At 41.4% G+C, this 25742-nt stretch overlaps 1 protein-coding gene and 1 long non-coding RNA gene across 2 annotated transcripts in view; one reads left to right on the top strand and one right to left on the bottom strand.

Moving 5' to 3' along the window:
• The window catches only part of LOC122550907, a 3411-nt gene extending 3211 nt beyond the window's left edge, over nucleotides 1–200 (bottom strand). Inside the window, exon 1 of the long non-coding RNA XR_006311972.1 lies at nucleotides 161–200. This is a non-coding gene — a long non-coding RNA (uncharacterized LOC122550907). The remainder of the gene's footprint in view (nucleotides 1–160) is intronic.
• The window catches only part of ppp2r3b (protein phosphatase 2, regulatory subunit B'', beta), a 138093-nt gene that overhangs the window by 86554 nt on the left and 25797 nt on the right, over nucleotides 1–25742 (top strand). Inside the window, exons 6-11 of the mRNA XM_043692333.1 lie at nucleotides 7363–7437; nucleotides 12672–12758; nucleotides 13398–13554; nucleotides 15421–15469; nucleotides 17746–17835; nucleotides 23316–23491. Coding sequence (XP_043548268.1) covers nucleotides 7363–7437; nucleotides 12672–12758; nucleotides 13398–13554; nucleotides 15421–15469; nucleotides 17746–17835; nucleotides 23316–23491 — 634 coding nt within the window. The remainder of the gene's footprint in view (nucleotides 1–7362; nucleotides 7438–12671; nucleotides 12759–13397; nucleotides 13555–15420; nucleotides 15470–17745; nucleotides 17836–23315; nucleotides 23492–25742) is intronic.

The raw sequence follows: 25742 nt of genomic DNA, 5'->3' as shown, positions 1-25742 counted from the left end.
TTCTCAGTCCCAACGCTGGGACGCAGCACCGCCTTCTTGACCTGTAAGCTGCTTCCTGACTTCTCCGCGCCCCACCCCCTCTCCGGCCTATCACCCTCACCTTAACCTCCTTCCACCTATCGCATTCCCAATGCCTCTCCCCCAAGTGCCTCCTCCCTACCTTTTATCTTGGCCTGCTTGGCACACCCTCCTCATTCCTGAAGAAGGGCTTATGCCTGAAACGTCGATTCTCCTCCTTTGCTGCCTGACCTGCTGCGCTTTTCCAGCAACACATTTTTCATTTCTGATCTCCAGCATCTGCAGTCCTCACTTTCTCCTAGAAGACACAAATAGCCTTCTAAAATTACTAAATATTAAAGGACAAAAGGAGGACAGGAAATAAAGATAATAACTATCACTAGAGAGGAAATGCAAGGGAATCTAATGCGGCTAAAGACAGATATGTTTGCTGGGCCTGATGCAATATATCCGTGATATTAAAGGAAGTAGCTACAGATAATTGATGCACTGGTCGTAATCTTTGAGTAATCCTTAGATGCTGGAAAAGTCGCAGAGGATTGGAAAACAGCCATGTGACACCCCTATTTAAAAAGGGAAAGCAAAATAAAAAATTAACTGTAGGCCAGTTAGTTGTGAGACTCTAGCATTTCTGGGAACATGCTAGAGTCTCTTAGAAAGGATGCAACAGCAAAGCATTTAGAAATAGAAAATATGATCAAGCAGAAAGTGTGGCTTCATGAAGAGGAAATTGTGACATTCACTAAAATTTATTGAGCATGTAATAAGCAGGATCAATAAAGCAGACGCAGTAGATGTAGTATTTGGATTTTCAGAAGGTGTTTGATAAAGTACCATACAATAGGCTATTTCAGAGTCAGAGTCAGCTGTACAGCACGGAAACAGACCCTTTGGTCCAACACATTCATGCCGACCAGATATCCCAACCCAATCTAGTCCCACCTGCCAGCACCTGGCCCATATTCTTCCAAACCCTTCCTGTTCATATACCCATCCAGATGCCTTTTAAATGTTGCAGTTGTACCAGCCTCCTCCACCTCATCTGGCAGCTCATTCCATACACATACCACTCTCTGTGTGAAAATGTTGCCCTATAGGTCTCCTTTATATCTCTCCCCTCTCATCCTAAATCTATGCCCTCTAGTTCTGGACTTGCCCCAACCCCAGGGAAAAGACTCTGACCATTTCCCTTATCCATGCCCATCATGATTCCGCAAGCCTCCATGGTCACCTCTGATGCTCTGCACAGCCACCCCCCCCCCCCCCCCCCCCCCCCCCAGACCTTTCCCATGACCACCTTCTGCTCCAATTGTAACAGAGCCTGCATTCTCTGCACAGCCACCCCCCCCCCCCCCCCCCCCCCCCCTCCTCCCCCTCCCCCACAGCTCATAAACTAAGAGCTCATAGTTTTGGTGATAGTCAATCTTCTATCCAAGCTAATATACTAACTAATAGATTTGCCAGCACTTGGCTCCTATTCCTCTAAGACCTTCCTATTCATATACCCATCCAGATGCCTTTTAAATGTTGTAATTGTACCAGCCTCCACCACTTCCTCTGGCAGCTCATTCCATATATGCACCACCCTCTGCATGAAAACGTTGCCCCTAAGATCCCTTTTAAATCTTTCCCCTCTCACCCGTAACCTATGACCTCTAGTTCTGCACTTGCACCACACCTGGAAAAAGATCTTTTCTATTTACTCTATCCGTGCCTCTTGATTTTATGAACTTCTACAAGGTCACCCCTCAACCTCTGACGCTCCAGGGAAAACAGCCCCAGCCTATTCAGCTTCTCTCTGTAGCTCAAACTCTGCAACCCAAGCAGCAACATTATCTTTTCTGAGCCCTTTCAAGTTGCACAACATCCTTCCGATAGGAGGGAGACCAGAATTACACACCATATTCCAAAAAATGGCCTAAACAAAGTACTGTACAGTCACAACATGACCTCCCAACTCCAGTATTCGATGCTCTGACCAGTGAAGGAAAGCATCATCATCATCATCACTAAACATCATCATCACTAAACATCATCATCACTATCCTATCTACTTGCAACTCCACAAGAAAAACTTCTATCTTTTACTGGCCTTGCCTACATGTGATTTCAGATCTGCAGCAATGTAGTTGACTCTTAACTGCCCTCTAGGCAATTAGGAATGGGCAATGGATTTTGGCTTAGCCAACTATGCCCGTGTACTATGAACTAACTTCTTGAACAATTGTTGGCCATTGCATCAGACAAAGATTTGCCTCATCTTCAAAGATCGGATGCTTTAAATTCAAAGGAATATGTAAATATGATCTAAATTCATAATCCCATCCAAAAGATGTCTCTTACTATGTAGAACTTCTGAGATACATTAATATATTAGCCTTGATTTTGTCAACATCTGGTATAAAGTTTGAAGTGAAATATTTTCAGTGCACCAGTGAGCTAGGCTATTGTTTGGACTTGGAGAAATTGAGGACCGGAGATCAGAGTCGAGAGTGTGGTGCTGGAAAAGCGCAGCATGTCAGGCTGTATCCAAGGAGCAGGAGAATACATGTTTCAGCCATAAACCCCTCCTCAGGAATGAGGCTTGTGGGCTGGGAGCCAAGAGATAATGTGATAGGTAGATGAAGGTGAGGGAGAAAGTCATAGGGTGGAGCGGATAGATGGGAAAGGAGGTGGACAAGTCAGGAAGGCGGTGCCGAGGTGGAGGCTTGGGATTGGGATAATGTGGGGAGGGGGAAGTGAGGCAACTGTTGAAATCCACATTGATCCCGTGTGGTTGCAAGGTCCCAAGGCAGAATGTGAGGCGCTCTTCCTCCAGGCATCTGGTGGTAAGGGTTTGGCGATGGAGGAGGTACAGGATCCGCATGTCCTTGGAGGAGTGGGTGGACGAGTTGAAATGTTCAGCCACGGGGCAGTGGGGTTGGTTTGTGCAGGTGTCCCAGAGATGTTCTCTGAAACGATCCGCAAGTAGGTGTCCAGTCTTCCCAATGTAGAGGAGACCATGTTGGGTGCAATGGTTACAGTAGATTACATTGGTTGAGGTACACGTAAATTTCTGTCGGATGTGAAAGCATTCTTTGGGGCCTTGGACGGGGGTGAAAGGAGTGGTGTGGGTGCAGGTTTTGCACTTCTTGCAGTGGCAGGGAAGGTGCTGGGAGTGGGGTGTAAGCTGGTGGGGGGGCATGGATCTGACCAGGGAGTCAGAGGGAATGGTCTGTACGGAACACTGATCGGGGTGGGGATGGAAAAATATATTTGGTGGTGGGGTCTGTATTTATAGACTTCTGGCACAATTGCTCAACCTCATCTCAACAAACACGGCACGGTGGCACAGTGGTTAGCACTGCTGCCTCACAGCGCCAGAGACCCGGGTTCAATTCCCGACTCAGGCGACTGACTGTGTGGAGTTTGCACATTCTCCCCGTGTCTGCGTGGGTTTCCTCCGGGTGCTCCGGTTTCCTCCCACAGTCCAAAAGATGTGCGGGTCAGGTGAATTGGCCATGCTAAATTGCCCATAGTGTTAGGTTAAAGGGGTAAATGTATGGGTGGGTTGCGCTTCGGCGGGTCGGTGTGGACTTGTTGGGCCGAAGGGCCTGTTTCCGCACTGTAAGTAGTCTAAAAACAAGGGTAGAGTTTATACCATTAATAGTAGGGCCTTGGGTAGCATTGTAGAACAGAGGGGTCAAGGGATGCAGGTACATAATACTTTAAAGTTTGTGTGACATACAGACAGGGTGGTTAAAAAGGCATTTGGCACGCTTGCCTTTATTGCTCAGTTCTTTGAGTATAGCAATTAGGACATAACGTTAAGATTGTACAGGACATTGATGAGGCCTCTTCTAGATTATTGCATTAAGTACTTTTTACCCAGTTGTAGGAAGGATATTATCAAACTGAATAGACTTCTGGCACAATTGCTCAACCTTATCTCCTTAACTTGAGTTGAGAAGTATTTGTCTGAGGCATCTCGGGGATTCTTTCATTGTGACAACGTCCAAGAATGGAAGTGTGTGCAATTGTAGTAACTGCAGTGATGTTTCTGTACTGTCTGCTACAGGGAACCTTGGTGCAAAGATTCTCCCCAGTTGAAACCTCAAAGGACTGAAGAACAACTTCTGCTTTATAGTTTTCTACCATTGAGTGACACCACAGAAATGATTTGCATGCAACAAAAAAACTAAGGAACATGCAAGGAATCGCACTGATTACTGTACATGGTCTTTATTGATCTCCCAAAAATCCTTTGCTGGCTTCTTCAACTGGCTAATGGCATATCCTCCTGATTTGGTTACCATTAGTAATTTATTACCTCCTCTGCCTAGTCCACAATCATGTGCAAGGTGTGCTCCTTACCACTGAAACCACCAGATCCTATCCTAGTATGGATTGTGGTCAAACAAGACTATAACAGTCCATTTCTTCATTTTCCTTGCTGCAATACTACACCTTAAGTCTGGCAAATTACCACAAGTCTGGAGATAAATCTACAGACAGTGCAGGAAATTGTTCAGCCAATACATTTCAACTCCAGCTTCAGTCATTGAGCTGCAGTATGCACATAGCACAGAAATGGACTCTTCAGGGCAACTGGTCCATGTCGATCAGGTTTCCCAGTTAGTCCCATTTGCCTTTGGCACATATCCCTTTAAACCTTTCCTATTCATGTACTGCCCAAATGTCTTTTAAATATTGTAATTGTAACTGTAGCTGCATCTACCACTTCCTCTGGCAGTTAATTCCACATGCACACCACCCTCTGTGTGAAAAGGTCCCCCAGCAGATCCCTTTTAAATCTTTCCCTTCTCGCCTTAAAACTATGCCTTCTAGTTTTGAATTCCCCAACCTATGCAAAAGACCTTTTATGCTGTTAATCATATCTGTGCTCCTCATGATTTTATATGGTCACCATTCAACCCCCTATGCTGAAGGGAAGAAAGTTGTAGCCTCTCCTCACAACGCATCAGCACTCACTCTGAAATTGTGTATTCCAAATCATTTTAAACTCCTTCAAATCATCTGAGAAAATATGTTTCACAAAGCACTTAGAAGAGAGACCCTGGAGTGCAGGTTCATAGTTCCTTGAAAGTAGAATAGCAGGTAGATAGGATAGTAAAGATGATGTTTGGCATGTTTTCCTTTTATTGGTCAGAACATTGAGTATAGGAGTTGGGAGGTCATGTTGTGACTGTATAGGACGTTGGTTAGGCCATTTTTGGAATATGATGTGTAATTCTGGTCTCTCTCATTAAGCTCAACAATCTCCCCCCCCCCCTCCCCCCCACAACCAGCTAACAGTGAAGATCCCTGGCAAGATTGTCGAAAATTTGGAATATTTCCAATTGTCATAAGTGTCCTTTAAATAATGACCGACCTAGACGGCAAAATTTATCATCGCCTCTACTGAAGCTGCTTGGTATTCAGCCAAACATGGAAAAGAGTATTTGAGAGTTTAGATCTCAAACCTTGTAACCAAGATGATTTATTGGGCAGGAGTGATGCTCCAGACACTTGGACAACCTCCAGCAGATATCTCAAAGCCCTGGAGAAATCCCTCTAGCAGTGCCTTCAAAAGATCTTCAAAATCTGGGAGGTACAACAGCAATGTGATTTCCCATGCTAATATACCCAGTGTCACAATTACTCAACTCTAACTGCACTGGAAGGGCCTTGGTCATTTGCATGACACTAGACTCCCCAAGCGACTGTTGTACTCTGACCCTGGTTGCAGCAGGAGCTTTCCATAATGACAATGGAAACACTTTAAAAATGATCTCAAAGCATCCCTGAAAACACCAGAAATATTTGTTGATTCTGACAAACTAAAATGGGAGAGCATTTGCTTGGGAAGGTAGCAAACACATCAAGAAACTTCGGGAATACAGAGACAAAAATTTAGGCATCAGGGTGAGTGCACAAACCTCCAAATAACTCAATCAACTGACTCTCTTTGAGTATCACCTGCTCTGCATTTGGCAGAATCTTCTGATTGTGCATTGGACTCATTAGCTACGTGAGAACCTAAGTGAAAGTGTGATATCCTTGATCCAAAGGAACTGTCCGAGAAGGAGCATTAGTAGCAGCGGAGAGCAATTCATCTAGCTATTTTATTATATGTCCCGTTTTCCTTTCCATTTCTTTGGAACAAAAAAAATTAGTTTTAGATTGTTACAGTTATTCATTAGCTTGGGCATCTGTATTTGCTTTGTAATTTGGTAGTGGGAGTCTGGAACTCACTGCCTTAAAGGGTGTTGACAAGCAAGCTGTAAGAACACAGCGAGCCAGGCAACATCAGGAGGTGGTGAAGTCAAAGTTTCAGGTATAACCTTTCTTCAGGATTGTGGGTGGGTGTAAGGGGAGCTGCAGATAAGTGGAGTGGTGGGCAGAATGGTGACGTGGGGGATAGTGAATACAAGTGGAGGGTACGACTTGGTTGGTCAATGGGAGGAATGAATCCAGCTAGTGGTTAGAAGGAAGGGTCAGTGAGAGTAATGGAAGGGAGGCAGGTGAGGGGAAGGGAGGTTATTTGAAATTGGACAACTGTATTGAATCCTCTGGACCATAGGCTGCCCAGGTGGAAGATGAGGTGTTCCTCCAATTTGCGGTCTGATTTGTTGTGGCAAAGGAGAAGTCCAAGGATGGTCATGTCGGAAAGGGAGCGGGAAGGGGATTTAAAGTGGGCAGTGACTGGGAGGTCAGGTCGGCCCCAACAGGCCCATCTGACGTGCTTGAACAAACATTCCCTTAGTTTATGTTTGGTCTCCCCGATGTTGTTTTCTCTACATTGGGAGAACTAGATACATTAAAGTCGGAAACCCATGCAATATTTAAGTTGTATTTAGATATTCCTTTGTGTTGCCATGGCCTCCAGAGCTATGGACCAAAATTGGAAAATGGGATTGGTGCAGCCGCATGTTTGTTGACTGGCATAAACCTGCTGAATAGCTGTTTGTGATGTAGACATCTGAGAGGATAAAGTGGCAGAGTTCAGATTATCATCATTAATTTCTAACATTGAAGCAGAATAGTCCATTCAGCATCTATTTTGCAATTTAGATAACTCATTGCTGATCTCTGTCATAGCGCAACCTGTCTGAATTGGTTTCATAAGTTTTTGTTAGGTAAGGCCAGAAAGTGTTATCAATTTCCATTTTGAAATCTTTGACCTAGCACCAACAGCTTTGTGCAAGAGTTTCAGATTGTAAAGGAACATAAAGTATTTAGAATCTAAAGTAGGTTGATGCTGTTTGTGTTATTTCAAATACAAAATTGGGCAATTACTTGAAATCCTTAGGAAATGTTCATGACAACTGTAATGTTTGAACAGCTGCTGGTTTTCTTTTGTAGGATGTGGTAAATTCACACCCTGGGTTGACATTTCTTCGAGAAGCATCAGAATTTCACACTCGATATATTACTACAGTAAGTACTTCTTATAGAGGACTCTCTTCTTCAGCTGATGTTTTTATGTACTTCTTTCAGCCCTGCCAACAAGATTGCTATAGCTCTGATGGATAATTTTATAAAAGGAGGCCCCTTGCTTTTTTTTTTAAATCATCTTTTCTATCTCTCCATGTCTTTCTAAAACCCATAGGGTTAAAAAGAAGAAATGGGGCAGAAATGAAGGACAGCTTTTCAATCTACAGTACTTTTAATCAAAAATGCAAGTATGGCTGGCTCACAAAGAGTCGTAAAGCTGAGAGAGTTTAGGACATGGTTGACGTGTATAAAATTATAAGAGGAATAGACTGGCCAGAAAGAAAGAACTTGTCTCGTATTGGAAGGATCAGTGACTGGGAGCATAGATTTGAGGCAAGGTACAGGAAGTTTATAGGGGATGTGAGGAATTTGTTTTTCACCCTGAGAGTGGTGGGCATCTAGAATTCAATATCTGTAAAGGTGGTAGAGGCAGAAAAGCTTCTAGTATTTAAGAAGTATTTAGATGTGCATTTCTGATGCTAAGGCATACAAGGCTATGCATCAGATGTTGGAAAATGGGATAAGAAGGGTTAGGTGTTTGTGTTTGACTGGCACAAGGTCAGTGGGCTGAGGCACATTTTTGTGCTGTAGACCTCTTGACTCTGACTTTTTAATGATGTAAAGATGACAGGATGCTGTTTGATTAATCAGCTATGTTTTCTTGGGGCAGGATATCTGGAAATGTTGGGCACACAGGTTCTGCAGAACTGAAGAGGACCCTGCTTTCCTTTTATTCCATTTTCCAAGGAGAGTATAAAGGCAGTAGGAGTATACATAAGAGGGAAATCAGGAGGGCCAAAAGGGGACATGAGATAGCTTTGGCAAACAGAATAAAGGAGAATCCAAAGGGTTTCTACAAATACATTAAGGACAAAAGGGTGACCTGGGAGAGAATAGGGTCCCTCAGATCAGCAAGGCGGCCTTTGTGTGGAGCTGCAGAAAATGGAGATACTAAATGAGTATTTTGTATCAGTATTTACTATGGAAAAGGATATGGAAGATATAGAATGTAGGGAAATAGACGGTGACACCTTGAAAAATGCTCATATTACAGAGGAGGAAGTGCTAATGTCTTGAAATGCATAAAGGTGGATAAATCCCTAGGACCTGATCAAGTGTATCCTAGAGGTGGGAAGCTAGAGAAGTGATTACTGGGTCTGTTGCTGAGAGATTTGTACCATCAATAGTGACAGGTGAGGTGCCGGAAGACTGGAGGTTGGCTAATGTGGTGCCACTGTATAAGAAGGGTGGTAAGGACAAGCCAGGGAACTATAGACCAGTGAGTCTGACATCGGTGATGGGCAAGTGGTTGGAGGGAATCCTAAGGGTCAGGATGTACATGTATTTGGAAAGGCAAGGACTGATTAGGGATAGTCAACATGGCTTTGTGCGTGGGAAATAATGTCTCCCAAACTTGATTTTGTTTTTTGAAGAAGAAACAAAGAGGATTGGTGAGGGCAGAGTGGTAGATGTGATCTATATGGACTTCAGTAAGGCGTTCGACAAGGTTCCTCATGGGAGACTGATTAGCAAGGTTAGATCTCACGAAATACAGGGAGAACTAGCCATTTGGATACAGAACTGGCTCAAAGGTAGAAGACAGACAGTGGTGGTGGAGGGTTGTTTTTCAGACTGGAATCCTGTGACCAGTGGAGTGCCACAAGGATCGGTGCTGGGTCCACTACTATTTGTCATTTTTATAAATGATTTGGATGTGAGCATAAGAGGTACAGTTAGTAAGTTTGCAGATGACACCAAAATTGGAGGTGTAGTGGACAGCGAAGAAGGTAGCCTCCGATTACAACAGGATCTTGATCAGATGGACCGATGGATTTTAATTCCGATAAATGCGAGGTGCTGCATTTTGGGAAAGCAACTCGTAGCAGGACTTATACACTTAATGGTAAGGTTCTAGGGAGTGTTGCTGAACAAAGAGGCCTTGGAGTGCAGGTTCATAGCTCCTTGAAAGTGGAGTTGCAGGTAGATAGGATAGTGAAGAAGGCGTTTGGTATGTTTTCCTTTATTGGTCAGAATATTGAGTACAGGAGTTGGGAGGTCATGTTGCAGCTGTACAGGACATTGTTAGGCCACTGTTGGAATATTGCATGCAATTCTGGTTGCCTTCCCATCAGAAGGATGTTGTGAAACTTGACAGATTTACAAGGATGGTGCCAGGGTTGGAGGATTTGAGCTATAGGGAGAGGCTGAACAGGCTGGGGTTGTTTTCCCTGGAGCGTTGGAGGCTGAGGGTTGACCTTACAGAGGGTTACAAAATTGAGGGGCATGGATAGGATAAATAGGCAAAGTCTTTTCCCTGGGGTCGGGGAGTCCAGAACTAGAGGGCATAGGTTTAGGGTGAGAGGGGAAAGATATAAAAGAGATCTCAGGGGCACTTTTTTCTCACAGAAGTGGTATGTGTATGGAATGAGCTGCCAGAGGATGTGGTGGAGCCTGGTACAATTGCAACATTTAAAAGGCATTTGGATGGGTATATGAATAGGACCTGTTTGGAGGGATATGGGCCGGGTGCTGGACTAGATTGAGTTGGGATACCTGGTCGGCGCTGAAAATGTGTTGCTGGAACAGCGCAGCAGGTCAGGCAGCATCCAGAGAACAGGAGAATCGACGTTTCTGGCATAAGCCCTTCTTCAGGAATCTGGTCGGCGTAGACCGGTTGGACCGAAGGGTCTATTTCCATGCTGTACATCTCTATGACTCTATAACTGGCTGCTGGGCAAAGCAACAGGCTGGAATGATGGTTGCCAACTGGGAAAGCTACAGCAAAAAGTCACCAGTCTCCATTTATTAAGAAATTGCAGATGTTGATTGGGATCGATCAGTATTTAGATGGGAGAGCAGAATCAGTAGGTGATGGGAGGAACCTATCTTCCAACTGCAGAAGTAGATGGTACAGTGTTAGGATTTCATTCATTTGAAAGACAGAGTTGAGGGGGGGTCTGTGGTTGAGGTCTAGAAAATTGAGAGGTATAAACAGGGTAGATGATTAGCTTTGTTTTCTCCAGAGTGGAAGTCTCAATTACTAGAGGTCATGAGCTTAAGGTGAGAGGGGAAAAGGTTAAGGGAGCTATGAGTGGAAGGTTCTTTATGCAGGGGTGGTGGGTGTCTGGAATATGTTGCCAGCGGAAGTGGGAGAGGCGGGCATGATAGCGTGACTTAAGATGTATCTAGACAGATATGTGAATGGGGAGGGAACAGGGGGATACAGATCCTTAGAAAATAGGCGACAGGTTTAGATAGAGGATCTGGATCGGCACAGGCTTGGAGGGCTGAAGGGCCTGTTTCTGTGCTATAATTTCTTTTGTTAACACTGATGGATATAGAAGTCAGCAGACCATGGAATCATAAAACCGAGGGAAATGACATCACTGACTTGACTCTGGCTCAGAGGCTGGTGTAAGAAGTCAGATTTTGGCTGATTGCAGAGTAAACAGCTGAACTTCAGAAGGAATGGCTGACCAATCTTAGACCTGCTGTCTATTTCCTCGAAGATCAATTTCTAACACTTTTCAATTACTTCTCAATCTGATTAAATTTATCCATTGATTTGTCGTGGTTGTTTTTTTATTATCTTAATCTATTCTCTTTTTAATTGAAACTCTATTAAAATCCGGGGCTTTAACTTAATATTTCTACCTTGAATGTCTGAGTGAATCTGGAATGTTTTTATCATGAAACTACCAGATTGTTGCAAAAATCCATGTGGTTAACTAAGACTTCTTTAGCAAAGGATATCTGTCATCCCTATCTGGTCTGGCCTACATTGTTGGCTTAAGTACTCTGAAATTGCCTAGCAAACTATTTGGTTGTATCAGACTACCTCAAAAAAAGTTGAATAACGATCACTTCACCAGATGCAATAAAAGACCCACCCAGCTGAGTTGAAAATTGGAAGAGCTGTCCCACAAATTAATCAAGCAAATGCCTATCATGTTCATAATGTCACACTTTTCCATCACCAACTCTGTATATGTCCTATCACTCTGCCAGAACAGACTCCCTTGATGGCAGTAGACTGGTAGTCAGGGAGTTGCCCTGGAAGTCCACATTTCATGGAGCCTCAGCGTACACAGTCAAACTTGAGCAAAGAATCCTTCTGCATACTTCCCTCCTGCAACATTATGAATGCTGAACACAACGTAAAGAAGCACTGAAGATGGAAAGGATGTAGAATGTACTCTGGGGGATCATTTTGTTCTGAAGATCTGTGCATTGCTGGCTGGCATTTATTGTCAACACCTAATTTCCCTTGGTGCAGCAAGTCACCATGACTCCTTTGACAGTGTCTTTCAAACCTGCAATCTCTTTACCATCCAGATGAACAAGAACAGTAGATACTTGGAACACCATATCCTGCAAGTTCCAGTTCAAATAGTCTACTATCCTGCATGAAATTTATCTCCTTTTTCATTCAAACTCCTGGAACTTGCTCCCAAACAAAACTGGGTTTAGCAGAGAGCAGCAGACTACAGAAGGCAACTCACTACAGTTTTCTAGGGGGGAATGTGCAATAAATGCTGACCTTGCCAGCAGCAGTTTGCATCCCATGAATGATATAAGAAAAGCTGCTAAGCACTTTTGCATCTTCTGCCTTTAACGATGTTTGATGTTAATGACTGCTCCAATTTCCTAAAACTGCAGCACCTGGTATTGGGGAACAGGCACACCAGAACCACTGGGAAATGGAGAAGATGTGGGCTCGTGGTGGAATGGGATCCCTGTTGAGTTTTCTGCATCCCTGGGATCTGCCAGTTATTTATCACTAAATTCACTGGGCATGAGAACTTTTGTCTGAGAGTTTTCATCTTCTCTTCTACTCTGCTGTAGATATCTGCATTTCCTCTGAATGCATCTTTTTCTTTCCTTGTTTCATTACTCCACTTTTCATGCACCAGCATTCGATTAGCATTCTATCATTTCTGCCCTGTCAGAGACCTTCCCTGTTCTTTCTCTCATTCTTTTCACCAGGACCTGTTTCTGTAGCTGCTTTAATGACTACCATTTTCTGGGTATTAATCAGACTGTCAAAGACTTTCAACCTGGACCTTGTATGTCTCATTTAATTATTTATATAATCTCTGAGCTGCCTCTCCTAGTTTACTGCTATCTGGAAATTAGACTAGTTTTTAATCATGTAATTTTGGTGCCCTATTAAACAGGTTATTCAGAGGATATTTTACACAGTAAACAGATCATGGACAGGACGTATAACATGTACAGAAATTAGAAAAAGCAGCCTTCTACAGGTAAGGTCTCCTGCAATCTATTTGGTATTCTTAACCTGCTCTTACAGAAACCTTTCTGTCCTTTTTCACTATTGTCATGTACTTCACTATTTCAGAAGTTGTTTTCTCTTAAATCTCGAATTCAAAAACCTAACTACGTTAATCATTACTGGCACTTTCATCTGTTTATTTATAATAAACTTCCTTTGCATAGGACTTGTTGGATTTGCGTACATGGCCCACAGGTCACGTCTTTCAGGGCTTATACTGAAGTACAGTATGCATGTATAATTATTTAAGTCCAACTGTCAGCAGTATCAGCTGTATTAGGTTAATTATGGCTGCAGTAAATTTCAATATCTATAACTGGAGAAATGTCTCAGCCCCTATTATTGTGAATGACATGAAAGGTATTAGTCTGTCAAATCTAACTTTTATATTTATATTTAGCTTAGAATTGTGCAATTCTAAACTAAAGATAAAACTTTATGGATTTTGACTGTTTGCTTGTAAATAATGATGGTGCCAATAATTTTTTGATTAAAATTGACAGAATTTAAACTTACATCTGCTGATAGTTAATCATCTGCAATGTTGGCGTAATTACTTCTTGAATAGTTTATATGAATCCTAAAGTAAGGGTATGTTTTTAATTCGTAGAACCTAGCCTTGCTGGAAGAGGAAGAGGACATTAATCAGCTCACAGAATTTTTCTCCTATGAGCACTTTTATGTGATCTATTGTAAATTCTGGGAACTTGACACTGACCATGACCTCTACATTGATCAGAAGGACCTGGCAAGGCACAATGATGATGGTATGACATGCAACATGAAGTAGCAGGTTATTAAGAGTCAGCTGTTTTTGGTTTCAAATGATAGACCATGCATAAATAAATGATGAAAGCTATCTGGGGAAAAACAACTATTCAAAGCCAATCCTCTTTTCTTAATGGACCATAAACTTAACCACAAAACAGAAACCAGTATTGTGTTGCTTATGTTTAATTTTGCTCGTTTTACCAATTAACTTGTGATTATGTAAATACAGGTTTTTATTCTAGAGTAAAGCGTGTGTGTAAATTACAGTAACTATATTTACCATAGTGAGAATACCAGTTTGGAAACATTTTTCTTTTGCTCTCCATTTATCCAAACTCATTCATTTGAATATCATGTTAATAATTTTATTGAAAATAAATGAGCGTTTAAAAGCCATCTCATTGCTCATTTCTGAGGCTAATTGAATAATTATAATGACTGGAACATGAATATTGACCATCATTTCAACTATTGGGAATCTATGAGCATGAGCTGAATTGGAGCTCCTGAGCATTTATACTTACTTTACTCAACCTTGGGCTATTTTGCTTACCTGTAAAGTTCTCATGCCACCAGGTTACACAGGCAATAAAGTAATGCTGTCTCAGGATTATACCAATAACGTTAATGCATTTGTAGTACACTTTCAAATCCCAAATCAAGTTGGTTGCTTTAGTATAGCTGAAAAGAGAGACTTGTTGTTGTAGCTTTTCATCTTTCACTCATCAGCATGGAGTTACAAGAATATTCTAAAGGAAAGTCAGTTATACTGCATGAGATTTAGTGCGAATTTTATTTGCAAATGGGCTTGTGATTGGAAGTATTGCCATGGAGAATGCACATTTATCTGCTAACTCACATTATTCTTGCAAATCTAATCTGATGATTAGATGACAAAAAGCTTTGGTATGTTTTTCTTTCAGTAATATTCTAGTTCTATACTGCTAAGTGACTTCTAGTTACCTTTTGTTAATTGGATCACCTGATGAGCATATTTGGTTGTGAACTCACAGCTTCATCACAGCTTCAGAAACCCTGGGTGAATGGCCTTGCCAATTTTTTGTTTAGAGGGTTTACATATTTGACAGAAAGCAAGGCTGGCAAATAGAAGCACCACTGTGGAAGTCTTAGGTGCCAGTTTTTAGTTTGCATCCATTTTAGTTTTCTAAAAATAAAATTTTGAAAGCATTGCAACCCTTGAATATTTGGGCTGGGTTTTCTGACCCATCCAACAAATTTTCTGACCTCTTTTATTATGAACGGTCAGTTGCTGGGGGCTAAACTCTCAGGCTGCCATATGTACAAGTGGAAAATCCTAGTCATCATAGATTTAAGTGGTTGTGATGTTGGAACAGAAACCTGCTTTTCATTGTGGACTTAATTATTTCGTGTGAATTGATTTTGATATTTTTCTGTTCTGTTGGTAAGAGAGAAAATAAGGAGACTGTTTAGTCCTTGGATATCTTCCCATCGACATCTTAACTAGTACTTAACATTTTTAAGCCAATTTTGATCAAATTTAACAATTGTTATAACCCTGGAGAACATTTCCAAATCAAATTTCTGTCTGTAGTTGAAACTCCATTGATGTAGGGGGGAGAAGAGAGACAATTTATTTTAAAGCATAAATTGTTACCAAATGTACTGTATTTGGTTTGAAATGGCTGTTGATTAGATTTTTCTTGCAGCATGATTGGAAGACGAAGTGAAAGTAAGCTGTAATGTCACAGAAATAGTGAGTGCATGTCTAAAATGAAGCATGTCTTTCAGCATCCATTGATTTTGAACAGACTATATTGTTGATGAAATATCTGTTTATTCAAATTGTTATTTGACTGATGCTTCTCCTTTTTAACTTTCAGCTATATCTAGCAGAATGATAGAAAGAATTTTCTCCGGAGCAGTCACAAGGTAAATGTTGCGAGTATTTTTTAGATGCAGGTTTAAAAAAAAAATTGAATTTATATAATTGCTTTAAATTGAGGTGTTCCATTGTTTTTCATGATTTGGAGGTTCCAGTGTTTGACTGGGATGTACAAAGTTAAAAATCTCACATCACCAGGTTATAATCCAACAGGTTTATTTGGAAGCACTAGCGCTAGTGCTTCCAAATAAACATGTTGGACTATAACCTGGTGTTGTGATTTTTACCATTTGTTTTTCGTGATTGGTGATGGAAAAACTTTTATAATCAAATTTCTTTCTTAGTTTAGGGAGTTATAAACATATGAAAATAGAAGCACCAATAGGCCGCCTGGCCCCAGAACCTACTCTGCCATTCAATATCATGCCTGAACTTGTTGTGACTTGACTTCAGTTTCCTTGTCTCCCCTCTTCTTCCCTCCCCTACCTCCTTTTTAGTATTCTTTGTCACCTTTGTAGGTGAAAAAGCTGTCTAATTCAGTTTTGAATAATTTGATGAACCAGCCTCCATCTGCTCTCAGGTAGTGAATTCCAAATGTTAATAGTGACTCTCCTTTTCACCATTTTGAAATGAGAGACACCATTTTGAAGTGTATACCTCCTTGTTCTGGGTTCAACCACAGTAGGAAACATCCTCTCTTGAAGTATCTCCGAGTATCGAGTCATTCAAGTCTTAGAATCATTTAATCAAAACATTCAACTTTCATTTTTCTAAACTCCAATGAGTGTAAGCCCAACCTGCTCAACCTTTCCTGAAAACAGCCCCTTCATCCAGAAAATCACATTCACTAATCTTCTCTAAATTACCTTCAGTGCAAGTATATTCTTTCTCAAATTAAGAGATCAAAACTGTACTCTGTATTCTGGGTGTCTCCAATTTTGTGTACAGTTAGCCATTGAGATGTACAGCACGGAAACAGACCCTTCGTTTCAACTCGTCCATGCCGACCAGATATCCCAACCCAACCTAGTCCCACCTGCCAGCACCTGGCCCATATCTCTCCAAACCTTTCCTATTCATATACCCATCCACATGCCTTTTAAATGTTGCAATTGTACTAGCCTCCACCACTTCCTCTGGCAGTAAGAAGACCTCACTAATTTTGTACAGGCTTTGCAATTTAACCCTCCCCACTAAAGTTTCAGAGATCAGGCAACTTGCAAAATTCTTTTAGGTGTCTGAGTCATCATTGGTTCCTCTTAGCTGCCTGCAAACTGGATGACACTTAAGGAAATATAAGGAATTATTTGTCCACCTTGAAGGTGGGTAACATCAGGGCTGCTGATCCTAATCTGCACCTTTCCAGGTCACGAACCTAACTTGGAACACATTTTTGTTTGGCTCTTTTGTCTGTGCATGTGACATTTGAGCGGGTGATATAAGAACAAGCATAGCTGAATTGCTCCATCTCATCAGTATGATCACCATCTCAGCAAGTGCCAACTGCAGTGCATGTGTGTCTGAAAAATGTTACTGCAGGCATTAATTCAGTGAAGAAATATGACAGATGGGAGGTAGTTTTGATCTGAAACATCAACTCCATTACTTGCCACGGATTTTTAACATCTGCAGTATTTTGCTTTAGAATTAAAATGATATACTTTTAAGTTTTGAATGTGATCAAGTGCCTATAGAAATGAATATTTTGCCATATTAAAGTATTTTGGGTGTTTTGCTTTTTTTTAACAATCAGAAGCAACCAAATAATCGGTGTTCTTTAAACTATCATCCTTTGCATCATTTTAAAAACTTGGTAAACATATATGGCCAGTCAAATTCTGTGAAACTGAAAATTATTGGTTGTGTGTGAGGTCTCATTCCTGCTTTTAATTGTCATTTGGAATTTTAAGTATTTAAATGAAAAATAATTTTTGTCTTTCTCTCAATACAGTGCTTGCTTTTTATTACTTTTCTTTCTGTGCCTGTTGATACGTTTTAAGATGTATGTCACAGTCCTTTAATCTGATTGTTTAAGACAATACACAGTATGTGCTCTGTTCACTGTGGTCCCAGGTAACCTATTTCACTCACTGCAATATTGTCAGCTCACATTTTCAGCACCTGTTCATACAAAAATTGCACCAAGTTAAAAAAGTGCAAGGGTGATTCTGCCTGATAGCAGATGGTGTGCCACAACAGATGATGGCCTTGTGCCAAATATTTTTAACCAGAGGTTTCATCCTACAAACAACTAGAGCTAGATTGTTCACAAAGTTGTCAATGATCTGAACGTCCAACTTTAAGACTGCTTATTTCTTTACAGGCACAGAAAATCTCCAAATGAAAGGAAGATCGGTTATGCGGACTTTGTCTGGTTTTTGATTTCCGAAGAAGACAAAAAGACATCAACCAGGTGAAAGGTTTTTTGCATGGGTGATCACAAAGGTTGCAACTGATCACTTTTTTTTTAAACAGGATAGATAATATTTGTGATGTTGAATTATTTTTTGAAAGACATTGGGAACGCCACATTTGAAGTGCTACATACAATTCCGGTCACCCTGCCATAGGAAGGATGCTGTTAAACTGGAAAGGGTGCAAAAAGCTTTACAAGGACCTTACCAAGACTGGGAAGTTTGCGTTATAAGAAGAGGCTAGGTAGTCTGGGACTTTTTTCCCTGGAGAGTAAGAGGCTGAGGGCTGATCTTTATAGAGGTTTATAACACCATGAGGGACATAGATAAGGTGAATAGCCAAAGGTAGGGGAATCCAAAACTAGAGGGTTTAGGTTTAAGGTGAGAGGAAAAAAAATTAACAGGGACCTGAAGGGCAACGTTTGCATGCATAGGGTGATGCATATTTGAGACAAGGTGCCAGAGGAAGTGGTTGAAGTGGGTACAATTACAGCATTTTAAATGACATTTGGATGATTACATGAATAGGAAAGCGAGCTTTGAGAAGATTTGTAACTCAGGTTGAAGTTTTAGATGTAGGTTTGCTGACCAACCCTCCAGCTCGGCGAGCAAATCTGCATCCATGAATAGGAAAGGTTTAGATAATTATGGATGAAACACATGCAAACGGGGCTAGTTCAGTTTAGGAAACCTGATCAATATGGATGACTTGGGCCGAAGGGCCTGTTTCTGTGCTGTATGGCTTTGTCACTGAGTCAGATAGTCACTTTATTTTGGACTTGGTCTGGACTCTATCAAACTTGGGAAAGTGATCCAGTTTAAATATTTGAGTTATAAAAATCCATTTACCACACCTCCCACCCCAATTAGGGTTGTGATCCTATTTATATGTTGGACTGGCAGTATTATTTCTTCAGCTTAAATTCTTGGTTTGATGCAAGTTCCTACTGTTATGATAAACTGCATAAATTACAATAAAGTAACAAACAAATGGAAACTAAAAATATTTTGGAATCAGTTATTGGCCTCAATAGAGACGATTTCCTTGGAAGATGATAGAAACTTAAAGAAAATTGAGCTTCCGTTGAAACGATTGCGTTGATCGGCTGTTTGGGAATGGAGTCTCCCTGTAAGAATCCTACACAGTCTTGTTTGACACCACAATAAAAGTTTTTCTTTTTGCTTTGTTGCAAGGCAGCTGTCACTAGTGCTGGCCACACACAGACCATGCCATACCATTCCTCTCACCAACAGGATGTATTCTTGATATATACTTAATTGAATATGAAGCAGGAAGTAGCAGGAATGCATCTAAAGAGAACAAGCTACTACTTTACCAAAAAACAAAGAGCTGTGGATGCTGGAAACCTGACCCAAAGACAAAATTGCTGGAGAAACTCAGCAGGTCTGGCAGCATCTGTGCAGAGAAAAGAGTCACCTGAAGAAGGGTCACTGAACTCAAAACAGACTCTGCTTTCTCTCCTCAGATGCTGCCAGACCTGCTGAATTTCTCCAGCAATTTTTGTTTTTGTTTCCGGCTACTACTTTATCTGTTTTCTCTGTCAGCCCTGCCATTCAATCTATCCAATCTCTCTCTCTCCCTTCTTGGCTTCCTACACGTTGGAATTTCCACTCTAACTGTTGTGGAGTGCGTGTGTAATGTACCATCAGCTGAAAATTGAAAAGGTGATCATTTCCAGAGCATCAAAACCTAGTAAATTGAGATCCAATGATCGCACAAGACTTCAATTTCGTGAGTGTGCAATGCTAGCGGCCTTTTCTAACAGCCCTTTAAGAGCTGCTGATCAATGAGTTTAGTTAATCAGTACAATTAACAGCTATTTAAGTAAAAATGTTGCACAACCATGCTAGTGCTAATGTACATGTTTTTAATGTGGTGTGAAAATTGGTCTTCTCCCAATGAAACAATTCTATTAATTATATAATTGTCAACATAATAGGTGCAGCAAGTAATTTAAAGAAGTTAATAGAATATTGACCTTTATCCCAAGGAGGTTGGTATTCAAAAATAAGGGAGCGATGCTAAAGAACTATGGCCAGACTTAAAATGGAGCTAGCTACTGCCTGAACAGATTCCGGCACCAAGCCTCAGGAAACATATTGGAAGGGATACAACATCTCCAACAAAGGTGTCTTACCTCTCCCAAAGAGTACTTTGCCTCCACCAGAACTACATCCAAACAGCATGTTGCCTTACCAAAAGGGGAAACACATTAAACTTTCCTTTATCTCTCACCCACAAACTCTCCATGCCTCACCCATGCCAACCATTGATTCCTAACTTCCTCTACAAAACCCCTTCAAGATAGGTGAATACTTGGCAGTTTCAATTCCAAGGTGTTAATGCATTTTTTGACGCGTCTTCAAAGTGTAGAATGTGGAAACAGACCCTTCTGCTCAGCAACCATGTTCCCAAACCAAGGTAGTCCCACTTGCCTGCATTTACTCCATATCCCTCCAAACCTTTCCTATTCGTGTGTTTATCCAGATGTCCTTTGAACATTGTAACTGTAACATGCAGCCAAAGGGTTCCTGATTCCACCCCTCCCACTAAGGAACCCATTGTTTTCCCCACCACCAAAGGATAACTGATATCCATTCCCTCATCTCTTCAGAGTGGCAATAGACAATAGGTGCAGGCGTAGGCCATTCTGCCCTTCGAGCCTGCACCGCCATTCAATATGATCATGGCTGATCATTCCTAATCAGTATCCTCTTCCTGCCTTATCTCCATAACTCTTGATTCCACTATCTTTGAGAGCTCTATCCAACTCTTTCTTAAATGAATCCAGAGACTGGGCCTCCACTGCCCTCTGGGGCAGAGCATTCCACACAGCCATCACTCTCTGGGTGAAGAAGTTTCTCCTCCTCTCTGTCCTAAATGGTCTATCCCGTATTTTTAAGCTGTGTCCTCTGGTTCGGCACTTGCCCATCAGCAGAAACATGTTTCCTGCTGCCAGAGTGTCCAATCCTTTCGTAATCTTATATGTCTCAATCAGATCCCCTCTCAGTCTTCTAAACTCAAGGGTATATAAGCCCAGTCGCTCCAGTCTTTCAGTGTAAGGTAATCCTGCCATTCCAGAAATTGACCTCGTGAACGTATGCTGCACTCCCTCAATAGCCAGAATGTCTTTCCTCAAATTTGGAGACCAGAACTGCACAGAGTACTCCAGGTGTGGTCTCACCAGGCCCTGTACAGCTGCAGAAGCACCTCTTTGCTTCAAACTCAATTCCTCTTGTTATGAAGGCCAGCATGCTATTAGCCTTCTTCACTACCTGCTGTACCTGCATGCTTGCCTTCATTGACTGGTGTACAAGAACACCCAGATCTCTCTGTACTGCCCCTTTACCTAAATTGATTCCATTGAGGTAGTAATCTGCCTTCCTGTTCTTGCCACCAAAGTGGATAACCATACATTTATCCACATTCAACTGCATCTGCCATGCATCTGCCCACTCACCTAACTTGTCCAGGTCACCCTGTAATCTCCTAACATCCTCATCACATTTCACCCTGCCACCCAGCTTTGTATCATCAGCAAATTTGCTAATGTTATTGAGTGACCTGGGAATATATCTTCAGAGTTACCTCTGCTCTCTGGCTACTCAAAGGAAACACAGTGAAAGCAAACCTGCTTTTACATGGCTTGCACACCTCATTTTTTAAACATGAGGAACTCCAAAATGCTATTTCAGTTGAGAGCAGGTCATTTTTAAATAGTCAGCTGCCTCTGGAAACTGCACGTGCACAAACCACAGCCGTTGTGAATCCCCACCAGCACTCCAAACGTAAACATCTGACCTTGACAATAACACTTGCTCTGTGCGCGTGCACACCCCTGTCCCTTTTCAGTATTCAGTCTTACTGTGTAAAAGCAACCTAGTGATGTAATAGGTTTTTGTATCATATCAGTGCCTTCAGTTACTACTTTTAATTTTGTGACCTGGAATAGTTAGATTCTCACTGATAGCTATTTGTTTATCAAGGAGGGAACCTAAAGAAGGAAAGAGTTGCATCTGAAGAGAAAGTGAGGCATCCAGTATATATGAAAACAATACAGCACAGAACAGGCCCTTCGGCCCTCGATGTTGCGCTGACCTGTGAACTTTTCTCAGCTCATCCCCCTACACTATCCCAAAATCATCCATGTGCTTATCTAAGGATTGTTTAAATCTCCCTAATCTGGTTGAGTTGACTACATTAACAGGTAGGGCATTCCACGCCCTTACCACTCTATGTAAAGAACCTGCCTTTGACATCTGTCTTAAACCTGTCACCCCTCAATTTGTAGTTATGCACCCTCGTACAAGCTGACGTCATCATCCTAGGAAAAAGACTCACTGTCTACCCTATCTAATCCTCTGGTCATCGTGTATGTATCTATCAAATCACTTATTAGCCGCCTTCTTTCCAATTAGAACAGACCCAAGTCTCTCAGCCTTTCCTCATAAGACCTTCTCTCGAGACCACGCAACATCCTGATAATTCTCCTCTGCACCTTTTCTAATGCTTCCACATCCTTCCCGAAATATGGGGACTAGAACTGTACACAATATTCCAAGTGTGGCCGCACCAGCATTTTGTATAGTTGCAGCATGAAATTGCGGCTCTGAAACTCAATCCCTCTACGAATGAAACCTAACACACCATATGCCGCCTTAACAGCACTATCCACTTGGGTGGCAACTTTCAGGGATCTATGTATACGGACTCCAAGATCCCTCTGCACATCCACACTACCAAGAATCTTTCCATTGACCCAGTACTCTGCCTTCCTGTTATTCTTCCCAAAGTGCATCACCTCACATTTAGCTGCATTGAACTCCATTTGCCACTTCTCAGCCCATTTCTGCAGTTTATCCAAGTCCCCCTTCAACCTGTAGCATTCTTCCAAACTGTCCACTTCTCCACCAACTTTAGTGTCATCATCTGCAAATTTACTAATCCATCCCACCTATTCCTGCGTCTAAGTCATTTATAAAAATGCCAAACAGCAGTGGTCCCAAAACAGATCCTTGTGGCACACCACTAGTAACTGGACTCCAGGCTGAATATTTTCCATCAACCACCACACGTTGTCTTCTCTCAGAAAGCCAGTTTCTAATCCAAACTGCTAACTCACCCTCAATTCCATGCCTCTGCATTTCCTCCAACAGCCTACTATGTGGAACCTTATCAAAGGCTTTATTGAATTAAATTGAAAACGCTCTGATAATGCATGTGTGTTAGTCTGTGACAGACTCTACAAAGTTTTTAAAAACTTGCACTTTTAAATTGAAATGTGCCTCCAGTTTTTTTCTGTTTTCATTTTTTTAATCTTTGAATATCAGACATGCCATTCTGAGGAACGATCTGTTTAAATTCATTCAATCTTTCATCTGTTCTGCATGCTGGGATTTAGTTTTGTTTTTAGGTTCTCATAATGCTTAATAACATTATTCTTTTCCTCCCCAACAGCATTGAGTACTGGTTCCGCTGTATGGACCTTGATGGAGATGGTGTACTGTCAATGTATGAACTGAACTATTTTTACGAGGACCAGTGTAAAAAGCTAGAGTGCATGTCTATTGAGCCACTGCCTTTTGAAGACTGCCTATGTCAGTTGCTGGATCTAGTTAAGCCAGAATGTGAAGGTATTTTTTTTGATGTTCATTAAGTGATTGTGGGCATTTGCTATCTCAGTCAATATCCCTAACTGCTCATGATGGAGTGAATCAGTAGGCCATTTCAGAGGGAAGTAAATCACCAAGCCAGTGAGTCTGGAGTCACATGTAGATTGGATAAGGACGAAAGTTTTTCCACAAAGAACATTGGTGAACCTAATCCGTTTTCCTAACAATTCAGCAGTTGCTGTTGTCATTTTAACTTTTAATTAAAGCTTTAATGAACTAAATTTAAATGACCCAACTGCTAGGAATTGAACTCTTATCACATGAACACTTATAGAGGCTTTTTAGAAAACTTGTATTCATGTACTCATTAAACCCTAACAAAAAAATCAGAAAAAGCATAGAGTCCTGTTTACAAATTTGATGGAAATACTTCTGTTTCTCCACTTCAAAAAGTAAACTGTAAAGTGAGGCTTTTGATGTTGTTTGTGTAAAATGCATTTGACGACATTGAACTTTTGTCCAAATTCTGTTGGCTTAAAGAAGAATAAGAATTCTTTCTCCCTCTGTCTATGTCTGTGTTCCCTCACTCATCAATTTGAAAGATAATTGCTGCATGGTATATTTCAGTCACTGTCAACATAAAGTGCTTACAGCCTATGTTTTAAGTAGTTAAGCAAAAAGTAGAACTTTCTCCACTCTAATGCAATTTCTAGTGATCTCAGCCAGGCTGTAATAAGGGTGCTATTAACAAAATCAGTTTCCTGTGGTTGATTGCCATTATTTAACTAGCAAAAAGCATGGATAGCTATTTTAGATTTAATATTGCTGATATTTGAGTAAATTTTCATCACAGTAATAAGCAATAGCGTAAAATGAGTGGATGTTTTAGCATCAAAATAAAAGCTGAAAATTAGTAAAATCAGCTGACCTAGCAAGATTTATCTGAATTTGATTGTTGGTTTAAATTAAAACTTCTTAACAATCAAAGTTTTTTTTAGTTAGTGAAGAATTTGAGTTTTGCTGAGAAGATGCAGTTTTTTCAAAGCTTTCACCTTATACTCATCAGAACAATTCACAACAAACTAAAGGGAAAAATGATATTTATAGTGTATGAGGGCGATTTGGCAGGTAGACTAATGGGTAGAGGCATTGTCATAGAGAATGCTCACTGACTGCTAATTGCCAGGCTTTGTCCCTTTACACTCTACCCATTACCAGTGTCCATGACGTGGTTACTAAAGTGCTGAGTGAATTGTCGCAACCAAGCATGTTTTCTACATACATTGCAAAGAATTCCTTCTCATTTGTGAAGGCATTGGGAAACATATCTTCGATGGAATGAACTAACCTTCTACCTCTTGCACTTTTTGGATCTGTGAATGATATGCTTGCTGTATTTGAATTTGAACTGCATGCCTTGATGGGCTCTGTTCTGCACTTTCTTTCAACTGAAATGGGGCAGTTAAATGACCTCCCCTTTCTTGACTTATAAAGTGGCTGATCTGAGAAATCAGCCACTTTGTTTTCTTCTGCTGTCTACCACAAACTTACCTTCATTGGTCAGTATGCATGACGGGAATCGTATGGTTCCATGACCTTATTGGCATCTTGTAAAGAGGACTCTAGCCATTTGTTTGGTGTACAAGCTTGATACAGAAATAAGACATGTCAAAGCCATCCTGCCGGATAACCAACACAAGTCGGCTAATCATTTCTTGCTGTATGTTGTAGACTTGAGCTCTTGGAAAGCATCCATTTCACCTTGTATTACTCTGGGAATGTAAAATATTGCAAATGTTTAGCAGGTGAATCTAGCAATTTGACACTGTTACTATGCAGTATCAATGTATTGTGTTCGCAGTTAGCAGGATGTTGCCATCAAGCCAGAAAGACATACTATCTAACACAAATTAATCTTGTGTATGAAGTTCAATGTCAGTGTGATGTTGACTATAGATCCCAAACATCTACTACAAACCGACCGACTCCCACAGCTACCTGGACTACTCCTCCCATCCTGCCCCCTGTAAAAACGCCATCCCATTCTCCCAATTCCTTCGACTCCACCGCATCTGCTCCCAGGAGGACCAGTTCCAAAAACGCACAACCCAGATGGCCTCCTTCTTCAAGGACCGCAATTTCCCCCCCGACGTGGTCGACGATGCCCTCCACCACATCTCTTCCACTTCCCGATCCTCCGCCCTTGAACCCCGCCCCTCCAACCGCCACCAGGACAGAACCCCACTGGTCCTCACCTAACACCCCACCAATC

Source organism: Chiloscyllium plagiosum, chromosome 6, assembly GCF_004010195.1.
Source record: "Chiloscyllium plagiosum isolate BGI_BamShark_2017 chromosome 6, ASM401019v2, whole genome shotgun sequence".
NCBI lineage: Eukaryota > Metazoa > Chordata > Chondrichthyes > Orectolobiformes > Hemiscylliidae > Chiloscyllium > Chiloscyllium plagiosum.
Note: the sequence above shows the minus strand (reverse complement) of the source record. Positions and strands in the feature narration are given on the sequence as shown.